The sequence below is a fragment of the Beta vulgaris genome, chromosome 3 (assembly GCF_026745355.1).
Source record: "Beta vulgaris subsp. vulgaris cultivar EL10 chromosome 3, EL10.2, whole genome shotgun sequence".
Lineage (NCBI taxonomy): Eukaryota > Viridiplantae > Streptophyta > Magnoliopsida > Caryophyllales > Amaranthaceae > Beta > Beta vulgaris.
The window spans coordinates 7,767,162-7,783,859 of NC_079204.1; the positions used below are offsets into that span (position 1 = coordinate 7,767,162).

The 16,698-nt window shown below is 34.5% G+C and overlaps 2 protein-coding genes across 2 annotated transcripts; both read left to right on the plus strand.

The window, feature by feature from the left end:
* Positions 1–1,060: 1,060 nt before the first annotated feature.
* Positions 1,061–1,864, plus strand: LOC125495451 (cysteine-rich repeat secretory protein 57-like). The gene has a single exon (XM_048640123.1). The coding sequence runs from the start codon at positions 1,061–1,063 to the stop codon at positions 1,862–1,864; it is 804 nt and encodes a 267-aa protein (XP_048496080.1).
* Positions 1,865–10,067: 8,203 nt separating this feature from the next.
* Positions 10,068–12,570, plus strand: LOC104888625 (probable LRR receptor-like protein kinase At1g51890). Its single transcript, XM_010673650.3, has 5 exons — positions 10,068–10,341; positions 10,470–10,599; positions 10,714–10,767; positions 11,520–11,712; positions 12,159–12,570. The coding sequence occupies exons 1-5, from the start codon at positions 10,204–10,206 to the stop codon at positions 12,568–12,570; spliced, it is 927 nt and encodes a 308-aa protein (XP_010671952.2). The 5' UTR covers positions 10,068–10,203.
* The last annotated feature ends 4,128 nt before the right edge of the window (positions 12,571–16,698 follow it).

The window sequence follows — 16,698 nt, forward strand, 5'->3', positions numbered from 1 at the left end:
CAACAACCGCAGAAGAAAACTTCCTTCTTGTTGATATAATACTCTTCAAACTAGCAACTTTCTAATAATATACATATAATATATGTTTCTATTTAGTATATACTCGAATATACATATATTGTATAAAGAAATAAGAAAGTTCGCCCTGTATATTAACTTACCCAATTCACATATATTCACTAAGGGCCTGTTCTCTTCGGCAAAAAACAGCTGAACTGAACTGAACTGAATGACTGATTGAACTGAAACTGAACTGAACTGAATCTGAAGAATGACTAGTGAACTGAACTGACTATAACTGATCTGAATATGAACTGAATGAATAGTGATATGTGAGAGTAAAAGTATTGTCAAGAGCTGAACTGAACTGAACTGAACTGGTCTGAACTGAACTGAACTGATCTGAACTGAACTGAATTGAACTGAATTGAACTGAACTGAACTGAATTGAACTGAACTGAACTGAAAATAAGCTGGGGAGAACAGGCCTTAACTTTCATCAAGAGACAAGAATCTTGAAAGGTAGATAAACACAAAATATTAAAAAAAAATGTTTTTTATTAGCCAGCCTTTGGTTGATCTTCTCAAAATAAGTCAATCTTTTGATTATTTTAGAATAAGTTAACCTTGTATCTAACTCAGCTGTAAACAAGTTAATGAGGTTAAAATTATGAGACGTGTCACAATTTAATAGGATGACATTGTGATATAACTCATTTATAACAAAAGTAGATACAATGTTTACTTATTCATAGTCAATCGAAAGGTTGACTTATTTTAAGAAGAACGTGCAAAAGTTAACTTATTTAAAATGATTTTTCCAAAAAAAAATGCATTTTTTTCCAAATGAGGAAATCGTCTAAGTAAGATGAAAGGGATCGGTTTTTTTTTATTTGATTTTTTTTTAGAGGGAAGGGGGTTGACTTTGTTTAATTAGTACCCAAAATGCATTATCAGAAACAACCTGAGCTAAAAACAAGTCAACGAGATCAAAGCTAAGAAAAACCTATGTCAAATTACAACAATTAGATAGTGAGTTGTGTTGGGAACTGGAAAGATGATGGGCCTCATCATCATCTTCATCTTGCTACTATTTTTGCCCACATATAGTGCTTCGACGGGCGACGACAAGAAGAATCCTCCATATCATGATTGCGCAGATAATAATGGCTATTCCTACAGCTCAGGTAGCACATTTGAAGCAAATCTTGATTACACCTTCGCCACGCAACTCGCCGTTGATACCGCCTTTGGAACCTACTCAAACTTCACCAACGGCACAGGCGCTGATCCATTATACGCTCTTTACTACTGCAGAGGTGACATTGATGTCAACACATGCTATAAATGCATCAAGGATGCAGTACAAGAAGTAGTAGATAAATGCAAATTTAAGAAACAAGGGATTGTTTGGTATGAATATTGCACTTTACGTTATGCCAACCACACCATCTTCTCCCTAGACGAGGAAGAGCCTAAGCGACGGCACAATAACAACACCAGTAGTTTGGTAAGCGACCCGGTCCTTGAACCACACCGTCAGCTCTTCAATACTACTATGTATAATCTCATAAACGAGGCTGCTGCTTATAAGAGTAAACATCTTGGATTTGCCGCAAATGAAGCCAATCTATCCTTGTTCCTTACACTTCGCGGCCTTGCGCAGTGTAGTCCTTATATTAGTAGTAGCCTTTGCGAAAGATGCCTAGAGAATGCTCTTAGGCAGATGAGACTATGGTCCAACACCATACTATTTACGCCGAATTGCAATATTGGGTTCGAGCTACATGGATCTCTTCCAGTACCACCTGCTCCACTTCCATCCTCTAATCCAGATTCCCAACGAGGTAATATGCAACCTTAGGACTTGCAAATCTTCCTAAAATTCTACTGTATCTAATACCGGAATTTTTATCACACCAGGGTGTACCATGAAGTATACCATGTTCATGGTACATCCAAGGATATTTTTTACTCATTGTTCATTTGAAACTTCCAAATTGTTGTAACCTAAGGGAACACTCAAGAAGGGGGGGGTTGAATTGAGTGGTGAAATCTAATCGATTTTCGCAAAAATCCTTTCACAGCTCAGTGCCAGGCTCTGAGCTGAACACTCGAAAATTGCTAATTTGGTTTTTGCGAATAATAAACTTAAAAGATATTAGATTTGACACGAGATATAACGTGTTCAATCTCACCTCTGAGATCTACGTCCACAAGAAACAAAAACTCTTTTATTTCTTTGAATCATATAATATCAAACTCTTGATACAATACGATTCCCCTCACTACTAACCCTAGTAATGACTCCCCCAACACTTAACTCTAAGTGTTGGCACTCTTAATAATGTAAAAGTTACAAGAAAGAACAATCCTCAAAGATGTGCTTCTTAGTCAAGCAAATAGAGGACAATTACAATTGTGAAATAGTAACTTAAACCTAATCAGCTCAGTGCTACGCTCAGTGCCAAGGAAATAGTTTTCAGCCTTTTTACTTAGACTCGATTTTGCTCTCTGAAAACTTGAGATTTAAAAGTGAATTCTGATTCCCTTTTATAGGCTTGATTAGGACGAAAATCACTTAAAAAATATCTTTATCTTTTAATCCTTGATTTAAGGATAAAACTTTATCTTTTTCTATCTTTATCTTTTAAACTTAAAAAGATAAGTTTTCCACATTAGATTTTCTTTTCAACTCAAATTCTGTTTTCTTTTATCAAAAAGATATTTTCCAAAATAAAATCTGATTTTATATTTTCTCAAAACACGTTTTATTCAAATTCAGTTTTAAAACCTTTTTTCAAAACACGTTTTACTAAAACACGTTTTTTTCCGAAAATTTCTTTTTCTAAAATTCTTTAAAACTCGTTTTTATCAAAATCTGATTTTTGTTAAAATATTTTCAAAAACTCGTTTTTATCAAAATCTTATTTTTATTAAAATCTTTTCAAAAATCATTTTTATTAAAATCTTTTAGAAAACTCGGTTTTACAAAATCTTTTTCTAAAAACTCATTTTCCTTAATCCCTTTTTATTTCTGATTTCGAAAATCTATTTCCCTTATTTTGAAAACTAATTTCCTTTTTATATAGACATATAACATTAACATAATTATTTATTTCCTTAACTCTAAGAAAAAATAATTATACTAATATCATATAATCTATATTTCGACACATAGCATATCACCAAGTTGAGCATATTACATTTTAATCTAAAGTTACTATTCTAAGAAATTATAAACTAAAACTTCATTCTTGATTCTTCTTTTCTTCAAAGTCTTCGTTTATCAATTTCTTTCTTCATGCATCTGTTGCAACTGTTACATACTTTCATGCTACAACATATTATATTAATTTTCATCATCAAAACATAACATGTGCATTAAACATAACATGTACATGCACAACAAATTCCCCTTTTTGATGATGACAAACCATAAATATAATATTGTTAAATAAACATTTGTTCCCCCTCAAAGTATGCATATTGACTTTTGTTCCCCCTCAAACAATGCATGGATTATTCACCCTTTATAGAATCTATCCGTACATCAGATTAATAGCATTCAATTATTCACTTTTGTCCCACATGCTCATTTATATTCAATTCACATTAGCTCAACCTAGGATATCATCAAGACACAAAGTCAATATTATATACCTTCTTTTCCCCTTTTCATTCTCAAAAAGTACATAAAGACAAAAAAATCATTCACAAATCAGAAGAGTTTAAAATAATCCAATAGCTCAACTAATTAAGCTAGTGATGCTGGTGCTACAACCAACACCAATTCACAATCTTCAGAATAATCCCAAATAACATCCAAAAGTATCAAAAACAGTTTTAACAAAAAATTTGTCCAAAAACTACAAGGAATATGCAAAGATACAGAGTAGAACTGGGATCAAAGGAAAGTTGTTTATGGTTTAGACATAAGCTGGCGATGTCGCTGTGCCGCAAGTGTATCACTAGCACTGCCAAAATTTCAGCAGGATTTTCCACAGACAAAGTTATCACGATTTCGTTCACAGTGGAGGAGAGAAGAAAATTTTCGGAAAATTTCTAGGTTGTTATAGAATTGACAAATCTCCTCTTCATATAAAGCATCATTAAAAACGAGTAATTTTTCCCACCCATGATTTTGAATAGATTCTAGAAGAATACTAGAAGGCTTAATTACCTAGCCACTCGGTGGGAAAGATCCGACCGGATAACACTCTAACAAACACCGAAACTCGTGGGCGTTTAGAGGAGGAGGGAGGGTCGTTCGTATTTGTGAGGTGGTAGCAGCGGAAGTCATCGGAATTTTCCAGTTGGATGTTCGAGGTGGTTTTGTTACGGGTTTTTTTTTTTTTTTTTCGTGGCCAGCAGTTTTGAGGCGAAGGTTTTGACGGGGGTGTCGGAGTTAATGGGCGATGGGTTTACTTGTTTGGTTTAAGTTGGTGGTGAGATTGTGTTTGGGCTTTGAGTTCACTATGCACCTCTAACAACCTTGCATACATTTTTAAAAAAAACAATTTTGAAAACCAATTTTTGAAATTAATTTAGTTTTATCAAAGCAACATCAATGTATATTTTTATAAACATGATACTTTTGTTGGAGTTTTTCATGGAATTTTCTTAAAGCAACTTAGGTGTCATTATCAGGACAACATCAATAGCCTTTTCAGGAGTCTTGGATTAAATCAAAAATCTGACTTAGTGTAGATATAATCTTTCGAACTCTTAGCATGTAAAGGGTCAAATAAGCACATAAATCAACTAAGTACCAGAAATCAATCCCAAAGCTAATCTAAGTTTTTCAAATCTTTCACGAGCAAGTGGTTTAGTGAAAATATCAGCTATTTGGTCTTCAGTACAAATAAATTCAAGGGCTACCTTTTTCTACAGATTACTTGTTTGTTTTAGGAACCCATATTTGCTTGGGTCCTTTTTTCTTACGTTGAGCATCTAGTATGTCTTTCCTAACCCAGATTTGAGTAACATGTTTGACATTCTTTGCAATTCGATTTTTCTTTTTGTTGCAGTCGTCAATTAGATGACCATTATTTCCACAAAAATTGCAAATTAGATATTCAGGAAGGCCCACGTATTTTCTCTTTCGAAAGTCTCTTTCGAAGGTTCTGGCACTGAGCCTGGCACTGGTTGCTGGTCAGATATCCTAATCCAGTTTTGTTCATGTTGTTTGTGGTGCAAGTTAAGTAATTTAGAGCATTCATCCCATTAGTCCATTTTTCGTGCATCTTTAGCAATAGAAAGTTGTGATTCCAAAAATTCAACTGAGGTATTTAAATCACTACTTCTTTTTTGGGAAGTCTCTAAGTCTCTTTTAACTTTATCCAACTCTTCTCTCATCTTTGCATCACTAGGCAGCATTAGTGGAACAATTCTAGATTGTTGTCTTGAGTTCTTAAGATCATTCAACTCGTGATTTAATTTTCAATTTGTTCCTCAAGACTAGATTTTTCAGCTTCGAACTCAGTGACTGGCACTGAGCTATTTACGAGATTATCAACTAGAGTCTTTTCTGTTTTAGTGTGTTTATCTCTAAGTCTTTCTCGTCAATCCTTTCATCAGAGTTTTTGTTTTCTTTCAATAATCCTTATATTCTGTTTCTAATCCAATTTTTAGCCTGGTCAAATTTTTTATTTCCTTTTTCATGTATCAAAATTATCATTCATGTTTTGACAATCATCAATTACGTTTTCAAGCAATGACAAGCTTACTTTTGAAAGAAGATGAATTGAAGGTTTTAAAGAAGTTAGACTTACCTCACTGTCTTCTTCCTCTTCAAGAGGGTTCGAACTTTTAGCCATCAAGCATAGATTGAGTCGTCATGGCTCAGTGCCGTCTTCAGAGTTGTCTGTACAGCATTCAGACATAATTTTGCTTCGTGGCTCTGAGCTGGCACTGATCCTCGTCAGAATCCGAGTCTCCCCAGACTGCCGCATCATAGCTTTCTTGTACTCTTTCTTCGACTGCTCTCGTTTTTCTTAGGCTTTTCTTCATCCACAAGGCATTCTTTAATCCTGTGATCAACTCACCACACTTGAAACAACCAGAGTTAGTAGCACTTTTCTTAGGGTTAGAAGTAGTGCCTTTACCTTTGAAGTTTCCACTTCTCCTGAAGTTGTTGCTCCTGTTCTCTTTTAAGAAATTTTGAAACTTTCTAGTTAGAGACGCTACTTCTTCATCACTTTCACTATCATCCGTTTCTACTTCAGTTTTTAAGGCCAACCCTTTATTCTTTGGTTCATTTGATTTAGGATCTAAAACAAGTTCATGGTCATTAAAGAACCAATTAGTTGTTCTAGTGAGAGTTTTGTTAGATCTTTAGCCTCTTGAATAGCAGTGATTTTGGGAAGCCATTTATTAGTCAAACTTCTTAACACTTTTCTAACTAAATCTTCAGAAGAATAGATTTTTCCTAAGGATCTTAGTTCATTAGTTATTAGTGTGAATCTGGTAAACATATCTTTAATAGATTCGTCCTTATTCATTGTGAACAATTCATATTCATGGACTAGTAAATCTATCCTAGACTGTTTTACCTCGTTTGTACCTTCATGTGCCAATTCCAGTGTGTCCCAGATTTCCTTAGCTGTAGTACATGCGAGATTCTTGAATATTCATCAGGTCCAATTCCAGATTGGAGAATACTCATAGCTTTGAATTCTTTTCGGCTTTCCATAGTCAACAGAATTGTACTATCTTCCTCCTTGTCGATCAGGTTTCCTTCATGCATCTTTGTTTGAATAGGAGAGGCCAGTCTTTATGATTCTCCAGCATTGAAAGTCAGAACCTTGAATGTAGATCCTCATCCTAGTCTTCCACCATCCATAATCTTTCCCGTTGAAAATGGACACTTGGAATACTTGTCACGAAGTCGTCTTGTGTGTTCATGGTTTCTATTCTCTAGATGTGAGTCTTACGAGAATAGCCTGCTCTGATACCACTTGTTGAACCAAGGGAACACTCAAGAAGGGGGGGTTGAATTGAGTGGTGAAATCTAATCGATTTTCGCAAAAATCCTTTCACAGCTCAGTGCCAGGCTCTGAGCTGAACACTCGAAAATTGCTAATTTGTGTTTTTGCGAATAATAAACTTAAAAGATATTAGATTTGACACAAGATATAACGTGGTTCAATCTCACCTCTGAGATCTACGTCCACAAGAAACAAAAACTCTTTTATTTCTTTGAATCCTATAATATCAAACTCTTGATACAATACGATTCCCCTCACTACTAACCCTAGTAATGACTCCCAACACTTAACTCTAAGTGTTGACACTCTCTATAATGTAAAAGTTACAAGAAAGAACGATCCTCAAAGATGTGCTTCTTAGTCAAGCAAATAGAGGACAATTACAATTGTGAAATAGTAACTTAAACCTAATCAGCTCAGTGCTATGCTCAGTGCCAAGGAAATAGTTTTCAGCTTTTTATTAGACTCGATTTTCTCTCTGAAAACGTGAGATTTAAAAGTGAATTCTGATTCCCTTTTATAGGCTTGGTTAGGACGAAAATCACTTAAAAATATCTTTATCTTTTAATCCTTGATTTAAGGGATAAAACTTTATCTTTTTCTATCTTTATCTTTTAAACTAAAAAAGATAAGTTTTCCATATTAGATTTTCTTTTTCAACTCAAATTCTGTTTTCTTATCAAAAAGATATTTTCCAAAATAAATCTGATTTTAATATTTTCTAAAACACGTTTTATAAATTCATTTTAAAACTTTTTTCAAAACACGTTTTTACTAAAAACAGTTTTTTTCAAAATTTCTTTTTCTAAAATTCTTTAAAAACTCGTTTTTATCAAAATCTGATTTGTTAAAATATTTTCAAAAACTCGTTTTTATCAAAATCTTATTTTTATTAAAATCTTTTCAAAAACTCATTTTTATTAAAATCTTTTAGAAACTCGGTTTTACAAAATCTTTTTCTAAAAACTCTTTTCCTTAATCCCTTTTTATTTCTGATTTCGAAAATCTATTTCCCTTATTTTGAAAACTAATTTCCTTTTATATAGACATATAACATTAACATAATTATTTATTTCTTAACTCTAAGAAAATAATAATTATACTAATATCATATAATCTATATTTCGACACATAGCATATCACAAGTTTGAGCATATTACATTTTAATCTAAAGTTACTATTCTAAGAAATTATAAACTAAAACTTCATTCTTGATTCTTCTTTTCTTCAAAGTCTTCGTTTATCAATTTCTTTCTTCATGCATCTGTTGCAACTGTTACATACTTTCATGCTACAACATATTATATTAATTTTCATCATCAAAACATAACATGTGCATTAAACATAACATGTACATGCACAACACAAATGATCAAAAAAAAAAAGAAAAAAAAAAAGCATTGGGTGTATCAGTACACCCGGATGTATGATGGATGCACTCTACCTAATACATTATATATGTGATTTCATTGTTTATTATTGTGCCAGAGCGGTCTAAGGTCCTTATTGCCGTACTGATACCCGTCATTGTAATTTTATTACTCCTCGGTGGCTTTTGGTTGTGGAAGCGGCGGCACCCACCGTCACTATCATCATCAGGTAAATTTAAACCTACATTGTCATATACATTTCCATTTACAAATTAGTTATTACTCCACTGTCTCTAAAAAAAACTTGCATTGTTGTTCATATTTTTGAAAGCTGAAGTTAGACAACGTTAATGTTTTGTTTCATTTCCGAAGTCCGAAACATTATCAAGTATATAAAAACATTATCAAACATATATATATATATATATATATATATTGTTGGTGCAAAATCAGTCGGTTGACTTTGTAAACAAGTCAATGCACACTCAATAGTTAGATACTGAGCGCCATGGGAGTCTTAGTCCCTGGGGATTACCGGTTTTAATTAGTTAAAACCTTGCTAACGTACTTTGTTGTAATCTAAATTAATTAAATTACAACGCCTAATAAATTCAGGCGATAAGTATTAAATAGAACACAAACGCAATAATTATCTATTAATCAGAGATGAATACTCCCACTCTATCACAAACTTCTAGAAAGATTTTCTATAACACATATAGAGATAAACCAGGCTGGACAATTAAAGGGAAAACACGAAGATGAATACCTCCATGAGTTCCGGCTAAAACTGGAGATGAACAAACTTGTCACTTAGTACATGCTCTAAGTCTAGGAGCTAAACTATAACCCTAGAAGGAGGTTGGCTTATCTAAGTTAAAGCTACGATAGAAAGGAATTAAATTGCACGTTGTTGTGTGTTGTGTTTGTTGTCCTTCAATTGATCCTTCTTGTATTTATACTTCATCATTATGCATAACTTTCTTGCCTCTTTGGAGGAAAATGATTTGAATCATAAATGATAACTGCTTTCTTCTGGCACTAGAGTGGCCACATTTAATTTCAATATACCCACGTAATTTGCATGCTCCATGATCAGATTGATAGTTACCCACGTCTTTGTCCACGTCTTCATGTTGATTGGCTTCCATCTCCTGAACATTCTTGACTTCTATAGACTTTCTTTTATGGGTTTCTGGTCATTGACTCTTTATTATGGGCCTCTTAGTATGATTGGGCCTCCATACCAACATAAATATTAAACCATTTGGGACTTAATACAATGTATCGTAATAAATGTTAGTCATCATATAAAAATCACTACAATTAATAGATTCAAGCAAAGAAGGAAAATCACTACAATTAATAGATTCATTAGAAATAATATCTGGTAGATTATTATTCTGTTCCGAACGGAATAACGTCTCATAGTGGTTAACAATGTGATCATTAATTTCAGTAGGGTCCGAGATAATGTTCCCCCCGTCGTCTTTTAGAGAAAGAATTTTATTAATTAGCTTTTCTTCTAAAGATGGTAGAAAGGTGGAAGAAGTGGGTGTTCCGATCCCCATTAATTAGCCAATTTGTTCTAGAACGAATATACCAATAAGCTTCTTTCTGATTAAGAATGACATTACACTAGAAATTAGAAACATAATTAACTAATCAATTTTGAAGCATATTCCAATAGTAGGAAGTGCCTCTAATTCTTGCAAGTATTCCATATCTTGACATTCTTTACAGGCCGCGAGAATAAAAATGCAGTAGAAGGTGTAGAAAAGGAGCCTAACATTGAAGAAGCTAGGCTACAATTGGCACGATTTACACACTCTCAAGTGAAGGACATGACAAGAGATTTTCAAAGAATACTTGGTGAAGGTGGCTATGGGATTGTTTACTATGGCCGATTAAGTGATGACAATCGAGAAGTCGCGGTCAAGGTGCTCTCTAAGAACGATGCCCCGATGCAATTTAGCAATGAGGTTAGTAACTATTATCAATACTAGCTAGTATAGGGAGATTGACATTGTGATAACAGTTTCCAAACACAGTCGCCAAAAGAATACAGTTGTTTTTGTTCTTTCTAATGCGAAAACAAAACTACTCACAGATCAAAGTGTTGGGAAGAATATATCACAAGAACTTGGTTTCGTTGATTGGATACTCTGAAGAAGGGAGGAGCAACTTGGCACTTATTTACGAGTACATGTCTAAAGGAGACCTGAAAGCTCTTCTCTCTGGTGGGGCTAATGACTAATCTTACAACTCTACCATTATTGCGTGCATCTTATTCAGATTACTAACAAATATATTAATTGTTGTATCTAACTAATTAGCATTTGACCAAAACGTAGGTGCTGTTATAAGCTGGAAAACAAGACTTGCAATTGCCTTAGACACAGCTCAAGGTGTTCATCGAATGCATCTTATTTATTTGTATATATATATATCTTTCCGTCATGTTTGGGTATCTTTTATTGCGTTTATGACAACATCAAATTTAGTACTTCCTCTATGTTCTGACTTCCAGAATAGTTTGAACACTTACTTTCCTTTTTCTTTTGTCCTAGTTGTTAAAAATATTATATAATGTCATTATTTTAGTTGCAAAGTTCACCTAATTTGAACGTTTTGGATAACTTAACATACGTTTTCTAGTTCGTGATTGTCAAAGGACCAACTCAACCAAAAACTTAAGCTGATAGTTGAGGTCCCAGGAATAGATCTATACTCTATCACTCCCCCTCACGCAAGAGCCCTTTAGGCTTGAAGTGTGGATGCAGCACAAGCCTCCCTCATACTTGGCGCTAAATATTCCACTGAGAAATAAAGAATGGATGAGATTTGAATTCGTGACCTTTTTTGTCACGCTGGCTCTGATACCATGTCAAAGGACCAACTCAACCAAAAGTTTAAGCTGATGATTAAGGCCTCAGGAATAGGTCTATACTTTATCAGTGGCTTTCTTTGTTTATTTCTCCTCGTCGTTGTAAGTTTTAACTTCTCCCTCGATCACTCTCCTCGTAACAGGTGGTTTACAAGACCGTGCTTTCCCGTGATTTGGACATCAGACATACTCATACTAATATTGCTTATTATCAGCACGCAAGATTAATATTTATAGCCTTAAAAGACAATTAATTGTATGTATGATCATCAGGATTGGAGTACTTGCACACTGGTTGCAGCCCATCCATAATTCATAGAGATGTGAAGCCGGCGAATATTCTCCTGAATCAAAATCTGCAGGCAAAAGTGGCTGATTTTGGTTTCTCTAAAATCTTCCCAGCGGAATTTGTCTCAAACTTAGAGACGACAAGGGTCATTGGGACACCAGGTTATGTTGATCCTCAGTAAGTGCTTTCTTGTAGCTTTTTCACTTATGTGCCAAGTTATTCTATGGGTCATTACTATTTAATGTGATGGCCTTCACTTTCTAATTAAAACTTAAGAAACATAATACAACCAATTAAGCAATAAGAAAATTAAAAGCGACATACAAATGGTAGACAAATTGCTGTAAAGAAAATTAGATTTCAATTACTTTTCTCCATTTCAATTTAGTTGTGACACTTTTAAAATTACGGAAGGAGAAGAGAGATAGAGAAAGAAAATAAAAAGGTCCCATGTGATAGGAGAAAGATGGAGAGAAGTTATTACCCAAATGAAAGTGTCACAACTAAATTGATACTTCCTAAAATAGAAAGCGTCACAATTAAATTGAAACGGAGGATTAACTATAGTTCTCATCGTCTTATCCTTTCAAAACTACTTAGAAAGCTTGCTTTTACGAGTACAGGTACCATCTGACAGGACAAGTGAACGAGAAAAGCGATGTTTACAGTTTCGGGGTGATCATGCTAGAGCTCATCACGGGGCAAAAAGCAATAATATACAATACAAACGTTAATTTGGTTCAATGGGTAACACCTATCTATGAAAGAGGGGACATAGGCAGTATATTGGACCCAAGACTACGGCTAGAGATCGGTGAAAACTACAACACTGTTTGGAGAGTAACAGAACTAGCTAAGAAATGTGTTGAGTTAGTTGCAACACATAGGCCAACAATGACTTACATTGTTGCGGAGTTGAGGGAGTGCTTAGCTATGGAGAATGCAGATGCCGAAATTTCAAGCTCAGCTACTACCTCAATGGAGATCATGACTTCTGCGGTTTCAACAACTTCATGGAGTCCACAACCGCGGTAGTACTAGCACCATCTTCTGATGCTATTGCTCAATTTACACTCATTATAGTTGCAAACTGATCTAAAAAGACAAAAAGGATGTATAATTCGGGGTTGAAATTTTGTCACAAACACAAGTCATAGTGAAGAAACTAATTAGCTAAGCAATGTTGCCATCAGTTTAGAGAGAAGAAAGAGAAATCTTATTAAGAGAGGAAAAGAAACTCTTACAATCTGTGTTTTACAATTCCCAGAATAGAGGAGAGAAGAGAGTATTTATAGTTAGTTATAACAAACTAACTTCCTAACTAACAGTACAGCTGTAACTGTTATAATAAATTACAAGATATAACTTATACTCCCCCTTCAAGCTGGACCAAAGAGGTAAGTCCAAGCTTGAGACTAAGAGCATGATGCTGTTGAGAGTTCAGGGCCTTTGTCAGGATATCAGCAAGTTGATCAGCACTAGGAACATGAAACGTTTGGATGAATCCAGCCTCCACTTGCTCCCTTATATAATGCATATCTCTTTTAAGATGCTTTGTCTTTTCATGAAACATGGGATTTTGAGCTAAGTGTTCTGCAGATTTATTATCACAATATAGTGATATAGGAAGAGCAACATTGATTTGTAAGTCTTCAAGAAGACCATGAACCCAGACAAGTTCAGAAGCAGCAGAGGACATACTCCTATATTCTGCCTCAGTTGATGATTTGCTCACTGTTTGTTGTTTCTTTGTCTTCCAAAACACAAGATTAGATCCAAGGAAAACTGCATAAGAACTTAGTGATCTGCTACTAAATTGGCATCCACTCCAATCAGAATCACTGTAAGCATTAATTTTGAAATCTGACTTAGCAGAATAGAACAAACCTTGATCAATTGTACCCTTTAGATACCTTATCACATGCATAACAGCCCTCAAATGTGGACTTCTAGGTGTGTGCATGAATTGACTGAGATGTTGCACAGCATAGGAAAGATCTGGCCTAGTGATTCCCAGATATAACAACCTTCCAACAAGTCTCCTATACACATCAGGATCTTCAAGAACATCACCAACCTCTGTTGATAATTTTAAACCAGCTGACAAAGGAGCAGGAGCAGCTATGCAATCAACCATGTTACAATCAGTTAAAATATCAGTGATATATTTTCTTTGAGATAAAAAAATACCCTGAGCATTCCTCTTCACTCCAATACCCAGAAAGTAATTTAACTGCCCCAAGTCTTTTATTGTAAAAGCCTGATCAAGTCCCAATTTAACATCTTCTATCTGAGAAATAGATGTTCCTGTCAACAGCATATCATCCACATATACAAGGACAATTAAAAATTGTCCATGAAGAGATCTTGTGAAGAGAGAATAATCTTGCATTGACTGTTTAAAGCCAATAGACTTTAAGAACCTGCTAAGCTCCTTATTCCACTGTCTTGAAGCCTGTTTAAGACCATACAGTGACTTCTTAAGCTTACAAACTTCTCCATTCTTAGCCTTTGTATATCCAGCAGGTGGAAACATGTAGACTTCCTCATCTAAAAATCCATGTAGAAACGCATTGTTCACATCCAGTTGATATAGAGGCCATTGTTTTACTGCTGCAAGGGAAATAACAACCCTAACAGTGGCTAACTTTGCTACTGGAGAAAAGGTTTGATTAAAATCTTGACCAGCAACTTGTTGATACCCAATGGCAACCAACCTTGCCTTATATCTTTCAACTGTCCCATCAGGTTTTAATTTGATTTTATAAACCCATTTTGACCCAATAGCTTGTTTATCTTCAGGTAAAACAGTGAGATCCAATAACTTATTGTGAAGAAGAAAAGTCCAAGTTACTCTACTGCAATCATCTAGAATAGTCAGAAAATATGAAGCCCCATTCAAAGCTACTATTCTATATGGCCCCCATAGATCAATATGCACCAATTCAAAATTTTCAGAAGCTTTATTTGTACTAGTGGGAAAAGGAAGTTTGTGAAACTTTGCAGGCAAACAAACTGTACAGTTGTATTCAGTTAAACCATCACACTTACAAGCTTCAATGTGTTGCATTTTGGACAATGAAGCATGTCCTAATCTTGCATGAAGTATCTCTAAAGACACATTGTCTCTTCCTTTATTCATTATACTAGTAGAACTCTTACTAGGTAAAGAAATACCAACATCAAGATTATCTACTGCATTACAAGTAGTACTTACAGCAGCATTATTCTTCCCAATCTTCTGAGTATCATCCAAGCCTTCAACATCAAAGTAATACAATCCATGTTGTTTATGACCAATTCCAATCACACCATTATTAGAATGGTCCTGAAAATAACATGTATCCTTAGTGAAAAATACTCTAACACCAGTATGTTCAATAATCTTTCCAATTGACAGAAGATTATGTTCAAAACCTTGCACCAACAGCACTCCAGTCAAGGTTATCTTATTGTTTAACATCACGTTGCCAACCAATTCAACCATTCTATATGTGCCATCAGGTAATCCTACTTTAATTGGTCTTAACAGTCTTGTTTTATTGAATAACAAAGACTCATCAAATACCATATGATCACATGCACCCGAATCAATTATCCAACTATGTCTATCTTTCTTTTTAAACACAGAACAAGATAGAACAGTAGGAGTATTACCTGAAAAGCTAGCAAAAGCTCCAGATTGTTCTGTAACCTGTTTCTCTTTCATAGTCTTCAAGACTTCTTGACACAATGCTGATAACATATCTGAGTTCAAGGATGTTGCAGCAACATCATCCAGAGGAGAGTCATCATGGCCAGTGTTGATAGTATTAACATTTGCTGCAATTCTTGAACTAGATTTGGAAGATTTAATGGCATTATACCATTCAGGATAGCCAATGATTTTAAAACATTGATCTATAGTGTGTCCCTTGCCCTTGCAATGATCACACTTTTTATCTAGCTTGTCTTTCTTCCAATCCTTCCTGCCAGTTCCAGTATATTTCTGAAAATTTCCTTGTTGAACTCCTCTAAACATGCGTTGTGCAGCCATAGCACTACTTTCAGCTAAATGTTCAGATACTCCAGTTATCTCTTTTTGTTTTTCTATTTGTTGCACAATAGAAAATGCTTTGTTTAAAGAAGGCATAGGATCCATAGACAGAATATTAGAAATTGTGGTTTCAAAACCACTGTTTAAACCAAGTAAGAATTGAATTAGCTTATCTTCTGCTTCCAGATCATTTAATTTCTTCAGAAATGAACAAGAACATTTGTTCACAGCACCACAAGTACATATTGGAAGCATTTTCAAACTCTGTAATTCATCCCATAGCCTTTTAATTTTGCCATAATAGGCAATGATTGTCATATTTCCTTGTTTGAGAGAATCAATTTCTTTCTTCAGTTGAAAGATCAATGGACCATTGGATTGTCCAAATCTTTCATGTAATTCATTCCATAATTCTGCAGAAGTTTCTACAAATCCAAAATCATCAGCCACATCTGCAGTCATTGAACTTAATATCCAGCTCATCACCATGTAATCAGCACGCTTCCATTGCTGATAATTCTTTTCATTTTCATCAGGCATTATCAAATCGCCATTGATGAAACCTTCTTTATTTTTAGCAATCAATGCTCTTCTTACATTCTTACTCCAGCGCATAAAATTCACACCAGAGAAAGGAGCCGCAACTAACGCTGAAGTAGGATTATCGGAGTTGGAGATAAACAAAGGATCAATATTACCTCCAACTTCTGAATTCTTGGAACTTACATTTTCACCAGATTCAGTAGTAGAAATCGCCATTTTCACTAATCAATGAATTGATTAGAGTAATCTTCAAGAATTATTTCAAGATTCACAAGCAAACAAGAAAATTCGAAGATATTATTTCATTGAGAATGAAGAACTCAATTACAGTTGATCATTCAATCTAACCAATCTCTTGAATGAGATTAGCTCTGATACCATGAAGAAACTAATTAGCTAAGCAATGTTGCCATCAGTTTAGAGAGAAGAAAGAGAAATCTTATTAAGAGAGGAAAAGAAACTCTTACAATCTGTGTTTTACAATTCCAGAATAGAGGAGAGAAGAGAGTATTTATAGTTAGTTATAACAAACTAACTTCCTAACTAACAGTACAGCTGTAACTGTTATAATAAATTACAAGATA